The sequence below is a fragment of the Tympanuchus pallidicinctus genome, unplaced genomic scaffold (assembly GCF_026119805.1).
Source record: "Tympanuchus pallidicinctus isolate F22 unplaced genomic scaffold, pur_lepc_1.0 scaffold3, whole genome shotgun sequence".
Classification (NCBI taxonomy): Eukaryota; Metazoa; Chordata; class Aves; order Galliformes; family Phasianidae; genus Tympanuchus; species Tympanuchus pallidicinctus.
In genome coordinates, this window is record NW_026294747.1 from 101,392,733 (window position 1) to 101,412,495 (window position 19,763).

The 19,763-nt window shown below is 41.9% G+C and overlaps 1 protein-coding gene across 3 annotated transcripts in view; it reads right to left on the reverse strand.

The window, feature by feature from the left end:
- Positions 1-548: 548 nt before the first annotated feature.
- ULK4 (unc-51 like kinase 4) overlaps positions 549-19,763 on the reverse strand; it is a 212,399-nt gene continuing 193,184 nt past the window's right edge. For 2 of the 3 annotated variants that reach the window (XM_052694278.1, XM_052694277.1), the window contains exons 36-37: positions 3,478-3,566; positions 549-918 (exon numbers count right to left, since the gene is read on the reverse strand). In XM_052694278.1, the coding sequence (XP_052550238.1) occupies positions 834-918; positions 3,478-3,566 (174 nt within the window). In that variant the 3' untranslated portion in view covers positions 549-833. Of the gene's footprint in view, positions 919-1,492; positions 2,190-3,477; positions 3,567-19,763 lie in introns of all 3 variants that reach the window. The other variant, XR_008209227.1, reaches the window with a different exon arrangement.

Sequence of the window (19,763 nt, forward strand, 5' to 3'; positions counted from 1 at the left end):
TCAGAGCAGCAGCTTGCCAGCAGAAGATCACAAGGGGAAAAAGCTGCAAAGGATCACAGCTCATCGTAGGATCCCAAGGAGATGAGAGCTGAAGCAAACTACAAAAGTGCTTTCCTCTGCTTACAGAGCAGACGAACTGCAGCTATGGTGACCTCTCATTGAGTAACCCAGTTTCACTCCTCCCAGCAAAATGTGCACTAGAAGGTTATTACAAAACATTTCACCAAATAACGTGCAGGATTTTCTTCCTTTCTGAAACCTCCAGCTCTAATTCCAGCTGTCAGGCTTTAAAAAGGGATATATACAGTGATAGTAAAGGTTTTGTAAGAAAGCAATTCCAGTAGAAAGTACAAGGTGAGGTCAGTTTGTTTACCTTGTGTTGCTGGCTTGCCTCCCCACTTGGAGAAAGGGCTGTCCAAAGGTGGGCTGGTATCAGCAGCTCAGGAAGGTCCCTGCCTTCTAGGTGTGGCAGCAACATGCAGTTGCTTTAGGCACCAATGTCACATTTCTAACACACCTTAGAATAGTGAAACACTTCCAGCCCATACTGTGAAACAACTAAACTATTTATTTTATTTGCTCTTCTCAAACTCGAGTTGTCAAGCACTCACACTACATCACACACTGCCAACAAGGTAAAACAGTAATCAAGAATTCACCCATAAGGGGCTATAAAAAAGAAAGCTGTTCTTTCAGAAGAAGCCAAAACCATGCCTGTGGCTCACGACTCACTGAGTGAATTAGGACTGCTCTGCTTGTGTGAAGACGTTGATTCAGGACAGTGTTGAGCATCACACACAGCTGTGCATTTTGGTGGGCTGGTCCAAAGTAGTTCACTTGGTCAGCTTTGGATTTTCATCTGCCACTGCTCTCAGAATTTCAGATGACAGGGAGGCAACAGCAACATCAGCGTGAGAGCTAGGAATTGAACATAGTGACAGCTGTTAAATACTCCCAAGGGAAAACTCTGTGTTTAAACCCCCCATTTGCAATTATCTATGCTGGAAGATTCTCAGCATTACCCGTTGAGTAACTTTATCCCATTTTCCTGTTGAGCAAGGACGCGCAACTAGTGATTTTATCCTGCAGCAGATCTTGTGTAAAAATGAGATCCAGTTTAAATTCACAGTAACTGCTGCCTTGCTCAATCTCCTCCGTGAACGGGAAGATAAAATCTACCATGTCCCCATGAATCCCACACACACACAGCTTCAGAGGAAAATGACTCCACTTCTGCTTTCTCCCATGCAGAAACAAGCAGTTGGGTTTGTTTTTGTTTTGTTTTGTTTTAAATAGGCTGCCATCCTTCATTATTAACTCAGGAAGTACAGCAGCAGGCCAACTTGCAGCTTCCCTTGTTGCTGCTAATGACAAATACCTACTGACACTGCCTTCTGGAGAACACAAAACTGCCCATGAAATCCCAAAGACCAGCCCGTGTTGTAAAGCAATTTCTTAAGGAGCATCAGTTTAAAGCAGAACATTCAGTTACCTGAAACAAACGCATGTTGACAACTGAGGGATGCATTGCTAAGACCCCACATTTTGAAGTTCAGGTTGAATTCCACCTCACTACTAAGCCTGATGGGTTGGTTACATACCAACCCCAGGGCTGCCTGTTCTGACTAGCCAACAGTACGTAACAGTTTGGCAAGAGGCAGCTGCTACAAGGCAGCAGGAGAGAGCGCCGAGAGCAGCGTGCTGCCCGGCCACATCCCTGCCAGCAATGGCACTGCTTGGTTGTTGTCTTCCTTCTGCTGCGCTGAAAGAGGAGAAACCGGTCTGTGAAAAACAAGTGAAGCAAAAACACGCCTCATCCACTCCGACCTACTGATGGTATGTGGGTGGCAGGGCCTGGGAGACCAGTCTGCTTGTGTTCCCAATTCAGCATGAAGTTTGGAAAGGCTTCTTAGCAGGGTTCAAAGCACAGGTGAGAAGAGGAAGCTGAAATGAATAGGTGACAAGGGATATTGTAGGGAAGATGGCACAGGAGAGGGAGTTTGAGGAGATGGCAGAATGCCTGTAACGTTCACATACGGAAAGGCCACTTGGCTACACTTGATTGAGCATGCTAATCCAAGACTTTTCCTATCTACCCTGTAGGCCATTTGTCCATGCTTGAGATGCAGGCTAGATCCCTCCCAGGCTGCTCAGCAGGTGAATGGACAGAGATGTGCATTCCTTAAAATCTGGGAGGACAGAAAATGAAATCCATGAGCTCCTGGGAGCCTTCCTGCCACTGCTGCAAGCAGAGGAGCCTGGCCTATGATTTGGTCTCCTGAGCATCTTGAGTCAAACGAGAGAAGCTGCTGCTTATTTTGGACTCTGTACTATGTGGTTTTCTGAGTACAGAATTGTGCAGATAACAATTAGAGGAGATCAGAAAGGCAGACTCAGAGCTGGCTGCTGGATGGGCTGTGCAGCACATTTAACACTGAAATGCAGTGAGAGATTGAAAACATTCTAAAACAAGAAAAAAAAATCTTCTTCCCCCACCGTCACATCACTGTCATCTTCAGTGGCAGTGCCAGCATCCCCCCTAGGGAGAGCTATCATTTTGTTAGTTGGATTATTTACCATGTCATACAAAAAATGTGAGTCAGCAGCCGTTCAGGATGGGCTTGGTGTGTCCCCGCACACAGATCCTCAAACTCACCACTTCTGACCATTTCCTCTCTATTCACATCCCTGCTCCCATCACTGGGATGACAGCAAGGTGTCATCCCAGACCACTGCCTGTGTTTGGGAGCACAGAGAGCACTGCACAAACGGAATGGTTCAAGAACTGATCTATAAAATACCATCTCCGATTTATTTTCACCAGGAGCAAAACGGAGCTTAACAGCCTGCAGTTGGGGTGCAGAGAACAGCAATTCATTCATTTATACATCCAAGGGGAGGATTAGGTGAGGGAAAGTGCAAGGGAGAGGAGCTGAGGTCTGGCCAAGCTGCTGGGACCAGCACCTCTGTTCCTGCAGAGGAAGCCCTGGCAGTGCCCACAGCCTCAAAGCTTTGCTGGGAAGCCACAGGTATTTGCAAACAAAAGCATCCCTGTTCTTCAGCTGCATATTTAGGGAAAAAAAATAATAAATAAATAAAAATCAGCTTGCAAGCATACCACACAGTTTGGTTACTTTAAAACTGGGCACAACTACCACATTGTGCATCGCACCCACCATGCCAAGAAACACGGACCAGTATCCGGTTATAAAAGAGACTGATTGTTTGAAATAAAATAAAAAACAACAAGTTTAACATGACAGATGTGCACCAGCACAGGCTGGCGGTGCAGCTGACTGTGGCCAGCCACAGCTGGGATCAAAGCTGGCCCCAGATCTGCCACAGAGCTCTGATGGAGGGGGCCAAGGGTGGAAACCTGAGGGGCCTCTGCTGCAGGAGGCGATGCTGGAAGAAGTCACGGCAGACAGGAGGCGGAGAGCTCCCATCCTGAAAGCCCCGAAGCCCGAGGGGACGCACCTGGCAGGCTGGGCCAGGCTCTGCAGAGCACAGAGCAGAGCATCGCCATCACTCTTCAGGCTCTCCAAGCACTTCTCGTTTGAAGTTATCTGGAACAAAAAGAAAGAGAGCTTATCAAAGGCATTGAAAGAAATTCCTCTCTGTCATTTTCTGCGGGATAGGGAAGAGGGAAACAAGTTACAGCATTTGTTACCCTTGTAAATGGAATGTGACATTAAAGAGACCCAAGAGAAAAGTCCCTTTTACCAAAAAGGGCTGAAGTTTAGGCACAGGCTGTCTAAAATGTCTCAGCTTAATTAACAAAATCCTTCTTTTTCTGCGTGCCTGTATATGTATGCGAGTTCACACATCACAGTCTGCCAACCCTGATTTCATCCTTAGGACCATTGTAAATACAAACCATTGATTCTGAATTCCACGGGGACCCTAGGAAAAAACAACCAAGCCTGTGTCAGTCTTAACATCAGGACACGTGGGGTTTTCTCTGGTTGGAAGTCGCAGCAGTGGAAACAACTGCATTTCAGTTGTTGCTTGCTGCTCACCGTTCATCAGGAATATTGCCTGCACAGGGCTCTTACAGAGCACACAGTGACCCAGGCTGTATGTCCTTCAGTATCAACAGCATCCTGATCATAGCTGAATTTGCTGTGACTGCTTTCTCTCACTCATCTGTAACAGCCCGTTTGTGAGATCTCCAGCCTTACACAGCATAGCCACACAGCTACAGGCAGCTGCACATTCCCTGACCCAATGGCAGAGTGAATGGGAAGGCCACGGGGACACAGCTTTAACCTGCCCAGCACGGTGACACAGACACTGGACACCTAACAGCTTGCTGAAGCAATAGTCCTATCACAAAACAGAGGGGGGAGAAGCAAAATGTTGCATATCAGTTCCTGCTTGCAAAGGTAAGTAAATCTTGGCCAAACAGAAAGGAAAAGGAGAGGATCAGAGCAGCTGATTATTTTGATACTGGAGGAGTTAATGCCTGAAACAACAACTTCTAATCCCAAAATCTGGCAAGGACTTTTAAGCCTCAGCATGCCATGGCTGGTCCTATTTACCACTGATCAAGCAACATGTCTTTGAATCTCCCTTTTAAATTACATGAGAAACTGTACTTAGAGCTGCCACCTCCACCATTTATCAGCAGTGATTCTCAGACACTACAACTGTAATCAGAACATCCTGTTGTTAGCAGGAATAGGGATCTGTCTGTAGTGCACTAAAATCTATCCTGTGTGTCAGGGGAAAAAAAAAACAAAAAACAGTGACCTCATTACCTAAGTATAAATCATTAGTAAGTTCTGATTACATGTTGTTGGGCATTTTCACTCTCCTGAGGTCATTTCTGAACCCTTTGATTTATATTTCAGCAATCCATTATATTCCAGTAATCCATTCTCCTTTAATTCACATCCCGTAGCTGCAAAAGACATTTTGTAACCAGAGTTCTGGATTTCAGACAAAGACAAAACTGTAACAGTATGGCTGCTGAGAGAGCGAAGTGCTCCAACCACAAGACACTGCTGTTCCTCCCCTGGGAGAGCTCCTAGCCTCTACTAAACATTTCCAACCAACTCTGAGGTACCCCTCATGCTCATTCCTCCCATTTATCCCACACACTTGAAGGAGGTCATAGCAGAACAGTCACTGAAACCTGGATCATGCTTCATGGAGTTAGGATGTCAAATGAAGGCTACTGGTATCTCCAGTTCTAATAAACCCTAATGCTTAGGTGATGAAACCTGTATCACCTCAGTGTTCTTTTAGCAACTTGTCTTTTTTGCATTACACATCAACCATTCAAAGCATGCTCAATTATAAAACCTTACATCAGTTTTTTGTTTTCTTTTTCTTTTAATTCTGAAACACTATACTTCAATTAATGACTTCGTCCTATGGAATTTTAGGATCTGACTACAAGTTTGCCTGTGCTGCAGCATGCCTTGTGCCATCATAGAATCACAGAATGGGTTGGGTTGGAAGGGACCTTAAAGCCCACCCAGCTCCAACTCTCTGCCATGGGCAGGGCTGCCGACCAACAAGACCAGGCTGCCCAGGGCCCAGTCCAGCCTGGCCTTGAGTACCTCCAGGGATGGGGCACCACAGCTTCTCTGGACAGCTGTACCACGGCCTCACTGCTCTCTGGTAAAGAATTTATTCCTAATATCAAGCCTAAATCTCCCCTATCTAGATAACACTGCAGTGATGCACTGCCAGCAGTGCAGGTGGCACCCCAAGGCAGGAACTGGACCAACAGCACTTTGCAGACTTCTTAACGTATTAAAAGATTGCTCAGTTTTTGTCGTCATTTTGTTCCACAAATAAAAAGAAGTTAACAAACCAAGCTGTCAGCAATCAAACTTTTTGGAGCCACATGTACTTCTCATGCATTTCATTGTCATCTCCTCCTTCCCAGCACTTCTGTATCCTTTATCCACAGCAGTTCTACTTCAGTTAGAATTTTAACAACTCCTTTAATGATCCCTTGTAACAATGCTGATTTGTCAGGGCTGGCTACAGCACATACTTAATCACTAATCAATAGCTGTTCCATTAATTTAAAATGTAATTAAAATCTCAGTTTAGTTGCATACTCACTGCAATTTTAAAATAATTTCAAAATGGCTTTCCTTTATTAAGCTAATAGTCATTCCAAAGCTTTCCTTCCTTCAGTTCTATTCAGCAAGGATGAGTCATTAAGAATTCCATAATTGATACATAAAGATCAGTATTACACTTGAGAGCAGCTGCCCAGGCATTGCGGGGCTGCTGAGGGTGAGTGCAGAAAAGGGGACAGCAGGAAGCACCCAAAGGAAGAATGCTTTTGTGGCACTGAGGGACATGGTTATCAGGCATGGTGGTGATGGGTTGGCAGTAGGACTAGATGTCTTAGAGGCCTTTTCCAACCTTAATGATTCTGTGACTCGATGATTCTTTGCTAATAAACTGAGAAGACTTCGATCCTACTTTTTCCTCAAGCTTTAAATGCAATTAAGCCAATTTTCTTGCAGGATCAGTTAGCTGCATTTCTCACTCAGCTTTGCTAGCAATGGGAGCAGCCACTGTCAGTACATGGGCTGGTTTACCAAACAAACACCAGATATTCACAGGTTTAGGATCATTGTGACAGCAACACGTACCCAAGCACTAAGCATCTCAAAGGCCCTTCTGTGATCAAGAGCTTTGGCTCCTGCTGCAATCAGAATAATCACATCTCTTCCCTGTGCACTACCTGAGGTTCTAAGTAGGATGTGGACAAATTGAACAAACGTCACAAAATACAGTGTAGTCAAAGCGTTGCCACAGCCAATGTGACAGCCCAGTGAATAAGTGAATGGAAGGGCATCACTGGAAACGGAGCTGGAGACCTCTTGTATCTTCCATGCTGCTGACCTCTTGTATCTTTAAATGTCCTGAGATGGACTTTTGCTTCCAGTCTGTCTCACCAAGCTGTGTGCAGGAATCAAACCAACTGCATTCCTTGGTTTGTCATTCACCATTTGTGAACAGTAACACTCAGCCACTGCCTCTTACAGAGGAGCGCTGTGACCAAGAATATGCTCAAGGAGGGATCAGTGCAGGTGAGAGTGCTCATAAGGGTGGCTGCACATCACTGTTGCTCCCCATGGTGTATGAGATTTCCTAGTAAGGACTGAGCACCTTTGTGACATCCATCCCATCAAAGCAGGCTTCCTTGCTACTCTGCTCTCTACAAATGGTTCACAACAGAGAGACAGACGGAATGCGTGTGGGAAGAACAAATCAAGTCAGACGAGTTATATTTACGTTACTAATTGCCAACTCATCTGAACAGGCCTGAGCAATGCTGCTGGACCATAAAAACAAGAAATGAAAGTTACAAATGCATGAGTGTTCCAGGTGTGCTTTGGCAAGTACTACTATAGCCAGGGATTGCAGACACAAAGACATTGTGGCGTTCAGATCCTGCAAATACATGTGAAAACAAGCAGGTATCTGTGACAAAAAAATCCCTACATCAGGCAGTTTAACTCTGATTTTAGAATTCAAATTATTATTTTTTTTCTTTTTTATGAATAAGATTCGTGTTCTGCTGAAGTCAGCAGCCAGCTCCATTTGACTTTGATAAGGCCAAGATTTCACCCAGTGTGTTCTGTTGTCTTACAATTTGTAGGTGTGCGGGTTTATTCCAAGCTTATGGAAGTTTCCACTGCTAACTTGCAGACAGTCGGGCTCCAGGCAGGCTGAGCATGCTGCCTCAAGGGCCTGTTGCAGTGAGACAAGGCAGGTCTGCTCCCATTGTATCACTGTTAATTGGTTTTGGAACTGAAGTTGGAATCGGATGATCTTTGAGGTCCCTTCCAACCCAAGTCGTTCTACAATTCTATGACTTTGAGTGTTCCTTGACACCTTTCGCTTTATAACTTTTATAACCCTCTTTATAACCCAGAAGACAGATATGATCACAGCTTCTATCTTCTACAACTGAATTCAGAAGATTTAATTTAGTGGAGGTGGACAGGGCTATCTCTTTACATCCTTTAGAACCAGTTGGCCACAGCAACCTCATCAGCAAAAGTAACCCACAGTCCTGTCCAGCAAACAGTAGCTTCAAGATGCCAGAGAAGACTTCCACAAACTGTTGCAGGGTTGCATTACACATATAATCATATAAACATTAATGTTGGAAAAGACCACTAAGATCACCTAGCCCAGCCTCAACCCATGCCCATCATGCCCACCAACCACATCCCTGAGTGCCACATTTACACATTTCTTGAACACCTCCAGGGTTGGTGATTCCACCACTTCCCTGGGCTGCTGCTCCAATATATGCAGCCTGCTCCATAGTGCACATTAGCAAGCCCAACATCAACATGACATTAAAAATAAACACTTGCCACTGTGTTGCTGGTCACCTCATCCACAAACACAGGTTCATCCATCATCTGCATGCTGATGGCTCCATGAGCTATCATTTCAGAGTAATTTCAGTCTGCCCAAGCATTCCCTGCTGGGCCCAAATATCAGCTTTAGCAAGAAGGGCCATGGACAGAGTTTGTACACTCTGGCAAGCCTCTCATAGGTTTCATTGTATCTGAGGAGACCAGCAATCCTAGACATCTGCTGGTCTCATATGAATTCCCCCGTACAAAAGAAAACGGAGAAATCTATCATTTATGTTTGCCCCATGAAACCACAGAACTGACTACACATTTTGAAATTATACCCAAATTTAATTGATACGTGCTCCAGAAGTTAGGGATGGCCTCCTTTTCTGAGCTTAGCAGTGAATACAACTGACCCCAGATCTCTTACTATCATACTTCATGCTATGGTGATGCAAAATTATTTCAAATGTTTCTATGCTCGTATGGGTAACAATCATACAGATAACTCATCTTCTCACTATTAGGAAAAAATGTGACACCCAGAATATATTGGAAAGTGCTGACCTTTAAATGGCAACTACTATATAGGAAAAGTATGAAAGCAACCAAGCAAGTACTAATTTCATAAATGCCTACACATATCCAAGGACGCAAACACTTGAGCAGCCATGCCTGTGATGCAAAAAGGATCTGACTACACCCCTCTGAACTGCCAAATACTTACAGCTCACTGGAGAAATTTCAGTTTTAATGCATAGCCTCAAAAAATTAAAAGATAAAAGAAACCCAAGAACAACAACAGAAAAAGCTGGTCTTGCTTTAAAATGCTTGACATAACAATAAACACTACTGCGCCATCATGAAGCCATATTTGAGTGGATACTGTCAAATCGTCCTTTCACAGAATTGGTGGTGCAATTCAGGCTTCCCCTGGCAGAACCTTTATATAGCATTAACTTTTGCTGAGGATGAAGCAGAAGAACTTTGTGCTCACACTGGTTATCATCTGGACTTGAGCACAGCACCCCAACAACTGAAAACCTGTACAACTTGACTTCAGGTTTCAGATCTACCATTCCAAGACTGGAAGGACTATCAGGAGTTATATTAAAAAAATACAGAATATGAAAAACAAATACGTGAAGAGTAAAAAGAGCAACAAAATCTTAAAAATCATTACAGATTATGAGTTTAAGCTAAATATTAAAGTATTAAACATTAATTCCTTCATAACCTTTATAGGCTATTATAGGCTTAATTTCTATGGACACGTAAAACTTGATGCTTTCTTTTAGTACTGAAAGTGGATGGTCCTTCATACAGTAGAAAAAGACAAAACATGGGTCTGCAGAGTTTTTATTAGAGAAGAAAGGCATCATTTTTATTCTTTGTATAAAAAGCAGCTGAATATGTAGATGACTGAACAGGGACGTAAGTCTCTAAACCATCCATTTCTGAGGAAAATTGTGCTTTATGTAATGGTTCAATTTGCATAAAATTGTAAAAACGGTCATAAAAACAAATGAACTTCTAAAAATCTGTCTGCTCACTGTCATGTGACAGATGGCTCTGGCTGCCTGGCAGAAAGCAAACAGCTACACAGTTGGTCCTCTCTGACCTCAAAAAGAATCATTTTCGTCTATCTACTTTTTCTGTTTGTTTGGTTCTTTTTTTAAACATGAGCACAGTTGAATTCAGGCATCTTTACAGCAGCCAGTAAGTCATGCATGTGCAATTACAGAGAAGAGGTCAAAAGGAAGTAATAGTGATGAGCCCAACAGATGACACAGCTGGGCAATCTCAACAGAATTGCTCTATGTAAAATTACAGTGCACCAAAACACCAAACGAGTCCAGCAATACTTTTGTGCTTGCAGAAACAATGAATTAGGACTCCATAACAAAAAATAACAATGATAGTCACTGGGAATTACGCTGGCCTTGAATGATGAATCAACTAAACAGGTTGCAGGTTTCAGAATGCTTGGCTTCACTGTACAATCAGAAGAAAAACATCTGTCTGTGTGAAAACAGAGTGCATTTCTCACTGCTGACCATGACAGCTCTGCTTTCTGGATGGCTCCTGTATCTATTCCTAACCACACTGGGCTCCCAGCATCCTAGCACACCAGCACAGCTAATCCCTACAGATGGCTCTCAGAAAGTGAACACAATTCCAAAGAAGGAGGTAAGAAACTTTTCACAGTAACACAAATTCACAGCTTGCCAGCTGCTGGAATAAATACTTTTCCTTCTTGCTGCTCTCTCAAGAGCAGGTTCCATACTTGATTCCCCTCGCTATAAGAGACCATCCTGTACAGACTGACGGAACATTTTAATGTCAGTCAGGAACAATCACCAAAAAGGCAGCCCAACTCTGCACCCAAGGCAGACACGCACATTTCCAGACTTGCACTACTTATTCCAAATGAACAGACTAAAGAGAATTAATCCCTCCATATGCCAACTTGCAAGTAAGAGCTTACATCAGAGGTCATCCCTGCTCACTGCAGCTCCTCCTGCAGAAAAGCACAAGTTCTCTGTCACTCACATTTTGGATGTCATCACTACTAGCTGTTTTGTTCTGTTTGGACTCCATATGTTTCACCCTGAGTACTGCTGGTTTAGTGCTATCGAGCAGCTAGTGATCTCACAACTACATACCCATTTTCCTCTTCATATCTCAGCTCACAGGTACCCACACTTGGCTGATGACCACATTCATCAGTCGTGAATGGACTCCTGAGCAGCTTTCCCGTGCTTTTGTCAATTTGCTATGTTGCAGCTCCTGTCAGTCTGTATATGGAAGAAATCCTTACAGCTGTTCCTAACATAATACCATCTTCCTGTTCTTTATAGTCATATTTCAAGAAACAGATACATGTAAATACTGCAGAATTTCTTTGCTGCAATTGCAAAACAAAAGGGCCTCAAGACAAAGTTAAACGATTTAGAGCAGAAACTTGCAAAGAAAAGATAAATCACTTTTTTCTTTTTTAAACTCTCAGTACAGTGCTTTACAGTCATCTTAATCTTTTCTTATCAGCTGACATTTCCAACTCATGCAAGAAGTGCTCTTATTATGCTAGGGAGCAAGAAGGATCAAGCTCTTCAACCTGGCAGTCTTCTATCAACAACAAAAGAGGAAAGATACAGCCACTGCAGGTCCAACATGATGTCATTAACCAATGACACAAATGGTACTGTACTGTATTACTGTTGATAAAAGATGTCATGGAAGACCAAAGTTCATTTTATTTAAGGGCAAACTCATGCTGCTGGTAACTCATCCCTGACAGTTTAAAAAGAAGGGCAGCACACGACAACTCTGCATAAATACTTGATGGCAGACAGAATGAGGAGAGGGGCTGTGTGTGCAGCTCATGGGCATGGGGGATATTTCCCTTTGGTTTCACTGCCCAGCTGTGATCACCTAAGTGGGAGAAAGTGAGGAAGTATCTATCACAGTGTCAAGGAAAGAACAAAGAAGTTACAAGCTAGCTACTTAAATTGTTCTTCCTCACCACATGGAAGGCTGTCTGGTACTGAGTTATCACAGATACTCCAGCTTATCTTCTGTATTGTGTATTCAAACAAATTTTAGCTAAATTAAAACCATGCAATTAAGTAAATAATCACAAGCACTTGAGTTTAAACAGTTGAAGAAATTACCAGGCACTTAGCTAGAATGTGACGTCTACACACACAACCCACTAAGTCGGCTAGCTCAGATTACCACTGATGGTGATTTACAATAATCCATTGCATCCCGTGCTGCAGAAGACTTGGGAGCAACCATCAGCTGTGCTGTATCAGGCAGGGGAGAATGAACTGCCAAGCAAGGGGGCAACAGCTCCTTCAACAGCTGTGCTCTGAGGGTACTGTGATGGAAGTCCTTACTTTGAAAGCTCTGTAAGTGTTAGAATTCTGAGCTACCAACATAGGAAAGATGCTAGTGCAACATTTTTAGTGCATCTTTATTTTTATAAAACACATCCAAATTGAAATTAATTATGTCATCTACCAGTAACACGGTCCAAGGGCCTTGACAAATGAGCTTTCCTGGGTTTAGCTGCCATGTTTTTTTGCTTAGTTTTTAAAGTAAAAATCGCTGCCCTACCTGGCCTGCTGCATTTCACTGCCAGTGGTTCCTGACACCCCAGAGCAGGAACAGGAGAAAAAAATCCCTTCTTGCATCACTGAGCTCACACACCTTTGTCCCTAAAGGTGGAGATTAAGAGGCAGAAAACTGAAAAGATAAAACTTCTTTGGTGAAGAAACAAGTCCACAACAAAGGGGAAATCTTGGCCTTCCATAGACACAAAATGCACAGAATTGCCATACTAAGAAGCCTTTTTCCTATAGAAAGTAAACAGTTTAATTTGGATAGAACATTCACTGGAAAACAAACTGATTGTTTCTCTTTGTAACTCTGCAATACAACAAAGATTAACCATCATTTTGATGCTTATCTTGAACAAGCAGCCTGGAAGGCAATGTCTAATAAGAAAAAAATTTAGGAAGTGACTTTTATGTAAAATTGTCAAGCAAGTCCTATTGAAAAGTATAACAAATATGAGCCCAGCTGCTGTGGCTCAACATTAACCAGCTTTGTGATGCATTGTTTGTTTGGCCATGAGACGCTTGCTGAGACAAGTTAAATTTCAATCTTGAGTTGTATTATTAAGTCTTTCAGGGAGAAAATTCTTCTTTGTAGTTTTTGTTATCTCAAAATACGTTATGTTTAAGTACCAGCAGATGAACAAACATACTCTTATTTCACACGTGCATCAGCTTTTTGCTTTTATCTTGTGTGTGAAATTGGTGTTTGAGAAATGGATACCACTGGCTAAAAGCAATCCTAATGAATGCAGGGGTTCTGAGAAACTGCGCCCACGCAGATCAGACGGTGAACCTTACACTTAGCTTACAGCACTGCCACTGCTGCAGCTTTGGCTTCAGCTGAATAGACAAGCCTATCGAACTGTGTACAAAAGGCTGCCGACAGCACAGCTTTCAGCTATGATCTAATCAGGATGTGAACTGGGTATTTTCCCCCTCGTTTTCTTTGTGACTATGAGAAGAAAGTTGTCACGTATTATCATCGCTGCTAAGACACGAAATATCCAAACACAGGATCCGCATACGGCATTTTGAACTTCATAAAGCAGTCTGTCTTATCCTAGAGGTTTGCAGATAAAACCCTCCAGACGTTTTTTGCTGATGGGCAGCTAATTACATCATTGTTTCCAGTTTGATGTTGCACAACTCCTATGAACAAGGTGTGCCTTAAAATTAGATGGTGCAGCCCATATGCTTAACCTGATTAGGTCGATAATTTAAATATTAACACTGTTACGGAAACGAAAGCAGACATCCTCATTAAAAAGAAGTCATACACACTCACATTGTGCTTTTTAAGACAAGACTTACTGTTTTCAGACTCAGAACGAACACCTGAATGTCTGCCACACAGTACTGCCTTTGCTCCCATACCTACAGTGGCAGTCAATTTGATAACTTTGTCCTCCAGGACAAGGTAAGTGAGTCACAGCACAAACTTAATCATGTCACAGTACAAAGCCGATACGATGATCTCATCTTTGTTCCAGGAAAAGTAATAAACTCAGTTTCCTATTTACACTGGAAAAATCTAACTTTTGGTAAATACCATACAAAGGCCCTGACCACACAGTACACAGAACAAGCAGTGTGATTGGCACACCATTAAGGAAAATTTTCGTGTAAGCTAGACGGTGGAGTTTTGAAGTTTAATCAGATCTACGATCCTTTCTGGAAAAGGTTAAGGTACTTGGAAGTTACACTGATGTCAGGTTAAAAGTAATTTCATAGATTAAAGTAAAGATTTATTGTTCTATTTCAAGCACTCAGCCCAATCTAAATTAGTTAGCTCATTTTGAAGCATGCAGAAACAAAATCTAAAATGACTAAAGCTGACTTAAAAAGAATACCTGTCTAATCAAAGCCTCTAGCTCACCTGCTGGGATTTTTTTTGTGATTTTTTTTTATTTGGTAGAACTAGCAGGAAAAGTTTCATCTTCTAAGAGTTGCTGATTGCTTATAAAGATTTGAAGAATGATTGAGATTATCATTCTAAAACAGCACCCAGGGGAACTGGGCAGATCAAGGGATTGTTAACGAGATATCAAGTCTTTCACATCCACATTGCTCACTTAAATTCAATCCAAGACAAATATCACCCATCTAGTGGCCATCTGATGATGTGCATGAGAGGTGATACTCTTACAGGCCTTAAGAACGCTGAACTGCCAACCAATTTGGCACTGCAGCAAACTCAAGGAATGAGTTGACAACAAGAATAATTAAATCAACTCTTTATCTCTCAATACAGTAATACAAAACAAGGCATTGGCTTGCTGGATCAGGTTTAGATCACAATGACTTTCATTAAGCTGCTTATAATAAGCGTTTCAGACTCATAGGCTACAAGGGAGAATTGAAGTATTTCAGTAAGAGAAAAATTACTAACTTCCAGGGTAGACATATTGGGTTTTTATGACTTATAATTTACAGAGAAGCCATCACTAGATTTGAGTGAGTCAGACAGTTTCCTATTATGGTTTTCTGAAGGAGCAGTCATTATCACATGTCAGCTGCTCATAATGTAGCACTCTTTATTCTTCTCTCATTTCATAAAAGCAAGCTAATCATCTCCAAACATTTATTTACCAGTGAATTTAGACTTTAGCTTCACTTATAGATTCTAGTAAATATATCATTTTAATATACTTACTAGTCACAGCTGTTCTGCATATGTTTGTTTGAATAGTTTGCAACTCCTAATACTATGACTCTTCATTTACTAATGGGTCTTAGAACAGATGAACTGCATGACATACAAATGTTACTCCTTGGTGACTACCGGACTGGGTCAGACTAAGAGTCCACCTCCCAGGCCTAAAGCTCTTTGCTCCCAGTACATGACTACATTTCAAATGGCTACAATGGAAACCAATCCCACAGCCAGCACATGGAGATGAACTGACTTACCTACGTACAAATGGTACTGCGTGCTGTGTGGGTTGGGCACACAGCAATTGATGCAGCACCAGCAGCAGAGCCTCTTCCCTCGGTCAGCCTTCTTCCTTTCCTCATTCCCTCCCAAAGGTAATCCTTTCATCCCTTTAACCCAATACCCAAGGAGGTTCCCAGCAGGAACCTCTGAGCTCATGGCAATTACTTCCCACCTGTAGGGCAGGAAACCACCAGAGCATGAAATGGGAAAAGCTAGAGGAATCCTTGGTTGAGTTTTTCAAAGGATCCTTCTACTGAGTTCACTGTTCTACTAGGGATGGCAGCCTCTTTCCTTTGCTAGGTCCTAGGAAAAATCCAGACAAGAATGCCCCTTAGTCCAGGAAGAGGTAATACAGTCTCTAAATACTGAAGAGTACCGACCATCCACAGGTGTCTCCCTCCATGACTTCCACCAAAAGCTCAGGTAGGTTCTAAAATGCTACCCTACAGCAGGTTTTCATAGCAGGCTAAAGAAACCCAGCACAGCAAGACAGGTGTCTTAGTCAGGGGCAAAGAGCAAAGCCACAGGCTGTGAAATAGGACACCTTGCAGGAAGATACTAGTGATTTTCCTGCTGATTCTTTCCTACTCTCTTCCTCTTGTGCACTCTCTTCCAGCTCCCATTCACTCCTGGTTTTGCTAGCCATTGCTCTGTAGACACCCACATATTTGTCTTAGGGGATACACTGCATAATTGTCTTAGGGGATGAAACAGCAAGCATAATTTACAAGAGGGGAATGGGGAACAAGGTTCCTTCACATTATTACAGAAATAACACTACCATCAACACTTCTTCCACATCCCTGAGGAAGCCCTGTGTATAGTCCTCTGTGAAATGGTTGGTGAGAACATAAAGATGACCGTGGCCAAATTCAGGAGATTCGGCAAGTGCCCGAATCAACGGAATCCATAGAGAGAAGGTCCACAGAGGAAGCCCTTTCTTCTCACATTTCCTGTGAGCTGTAGGAGGGGTGCCACCCTCTGCCAGGAGGCAGCTAATGTGCTTCTTGGTACCCTTCTATGCACAGTCTGGCAATCCTGCCCAAGGCCTGGGAGGTTTTACCAGAGGATCTTTGAGGTTTCTTTCAACCCAAGTCATTCTATGATTCCATGATCCTCCAATTCCTCTATCACATGAGTGGGATGGTTGATCAGAGAAATGTGACTCAGGACAAGGGGTCTTCCTGGAGCCAGACTTTGCCCTCTCTTTCCTGTCCTTCAGTACACTAGGATGGGTAAAGCACGTGCCTCCAGACTCTGAAGCATCTTTGCTCCAGATGCCAACTTGCCACAACCAAGTAGCTTTTTTCACAGTATTATGGTAAGTAGACTGACATACGCTTTTGCTACATGCCAGCACCTTTCCAACAACAAGGCTTACTTTTCTTCCTATCACACAAGTCAAAATTTCCAAAAAGCCTTTACAAAGCCCACGTCCTCTGACAGGCTATTGTAAAAATGATAGTAGGCCAATCCTCAGCAAAATTAAAAGCTGGAGACCATTACAGAAAACAGGCAGCAGTCCAAGAGAGGTGCTGTCCCAGCCAGAGGAAAGCTTCTTACTTCTGGTCCCACAGACACTTCTTAGACTAATATCATGCAAGCTCCAAAGTCTCTATAGTTAGGGTGATTTTTCCCTACATACATTATTAAAATCTGCCATTACTGATATGATACTGAATACTATCTGCAATTCTGTCATCCATTCAATCAATATTTTGTCTGCAACTTTTCACAGTCAGTTTTAATTTTAAATAACTCTCTATTATTAAAAACCTTTGTCACATTGCTGTTCATCTCTTTACTCAGACAATTTATGAATACATTCCATAGGAAAGATCTTGGTGGGATTATAAGAGTCATTCACATTTATGGTAAAAAACTAGCCATTTATTATTTCTCATAATTTAAGCTGTTACTAATCTTGAGAAGAACTCTGCTCTCTCCTTTTCCGGCATCTTAGCTGCTTTAGGAAGTCCTACTGAGAGACTTATGGAAAGCCTTTTAAAAATCCAAGTCTACTGTATCAAATAGATTACAACTCTACACAAACTACTGAATCACTTGGAAGATCTGGAGAAATATGAATTTCATTTCAGATGTGATATTGACTATTACTTAAAGTTTCATATTTACCTTTTGTTTACCTGTCCTTTCCTTATTACCACACCTACCAGTCCTGTCTTAGCAAAGTCAGAATTAGTTGTTTGTAGATCCCTGGAGAACTTTTAAAAATTTTAGTATAAATGATCTAACTTGATAGCTTGCACACCACAATTACAGGCTAAGCAACTTCATGAGTTCCTCTAGAATTTCTGGACAATTGCAGACAATCACCACCAGGAGCAGCTGACTTGTTACTACTCAATTAAATTACTGTAAAACATCTTTTTGTAACACTTAATTTGCAGACATTTCCTTATATATAAAAAAATGATTGAGATGACAAAACTGTGCAACTTTTACTAGCTAAGTCAGAAAGTCTGAAAAGTGAAGTTTGTGGCATAAGACTTTCCCTCTTCAGAGGAACACTTCCTGTGTCAGCACACAAGATGAATCTTTGATACAAAGATTTAGTAGTTTATCAAAGCTCTGTAGATAGCAATGAGTGACTACTTTCATTGCCAACAATGTATATCAGTTCATCAAATGAAAAAATACCATTAAAGAGGGCTTTCTATGAGCATGCAGAATGACACTTTTGTCTCTACAAGACAATTATTTGAAAAATATACACATCAGAATATAAACCAGATAACTGACTCATAGATAGCTAACTCAATAATCAAATTGCTAGAAGTACACAAACAATAACCAGAATTATCTCTCCCTCAATGTTTATAGACAAGCATTCCATAAAATATAGGAAACTACAGACATGTGGAAGTTCTCATGGATGTCACCCCTGGAGGTAAGCCATCTCATCACCTTGGAATGGTTTCTTACGATTTCCCTTGAAATACACCCTGGATAAAATTCCTGCAGATAAAAGGTTATTAGTGACTGTGTCTGTTCTTATCACATTTCCATTCAAAAGTTTTGCATGTCAGAGGGACTACGCTAAAAAGTGACACTCCGTGACACTCCCTATAAGGCTTAGCTTCTGAATTTCCTCATTAAAATTGAAGTGAGAAAAGTTTTTGAGGAGCATGTTCCTATATATTTGTAGCACACGTATGACAAGCACACAAATGTAATTAACATATCTAGCTTTTGAGTCTGAGAACAAATTGTGGGTGTATTAGTTCTTGCTTAATGAAAGTACCACTGAAGTACTTTTTAAAAGGATAATAAGGCAGTGCAGAGGACTAAGATTCACAAAACTATTTAAGAGAAGAGGATAATTTTGTAATGGGTGTGGACTGTGGGAGTTTTCTGACTGGATGCTCAAAGCCAAGAAAAACGAAGCCTTTTTTCTCTTCCTAAATGAAACAAAACCTTCTCATAAAGACATCACGTAAATTGAAAAATGTTACTGCTCTAGGACATGCAAGTACATTAAAACCAGGATATTACAGCATTTAATAAGCAGAAATCACAGTTTAGAGAGGGATACAACATAAGAAATGTGAAATTAGAAAATGTTTGTTGTAAATGTATCTGAAAACGTAACCACAATACTCATGAGAACACAGCACTTACAGTGCTAGTAGAGGAAAATTTGCATAATTAAAAGGCATTGATAATTTTCGTAATGCAGGTGTAGCAGTAAGAACATCACTGCATTGTAATTAGGAGAATTATGTCAGTCTCATTCTAAATTGAACTCCGAAACTTCAGACACGTCAGTGACATTTATATGAGTAAAAGTTACTGGAACAACCATATTTAAAACACTAATGGGCAACTAACCTTTAGTTTGTTAGTTAAAAAAAAAGACTGTCAAAAGTATGCTGCTAACCAACATTTGAGGGCAAAAAAAATTCCTCTAGACAGTCTTTGATGATGTGGGACTGGAAGTGCTAAATTAGGGGAAATGTCAAAGAGTGGCTAGGGTGTGGAAACAGATGGATAACTGGCACTCAGAAAAAGTGCAAAAATCAGACTGTTAACAAAGAAGTCTCATGGGTGAGGCTGCCCCAAGAACAAGCTGGAAGCTGGCAATGGGGAGGGAAGAAGAATCTGGCAGAGGGCAGTTATGGCCTTCATCTTTCTATTTCACAAAAAAGGGATCAGGAAAGTCAAGGCACAGATGGAACTGAATTTGCTGAGGGATACGAAGAACAATAAAAAGAGTTTCTTCAGATACACTGAGCAAAGAGACAGGCAAAGGAGCACATATCCCTCCAATAAATGAAAAGGGAGAGTCAACCTCCCTTTTCTGACTGAGACTGAGAGAAGGCTGAGGTACTC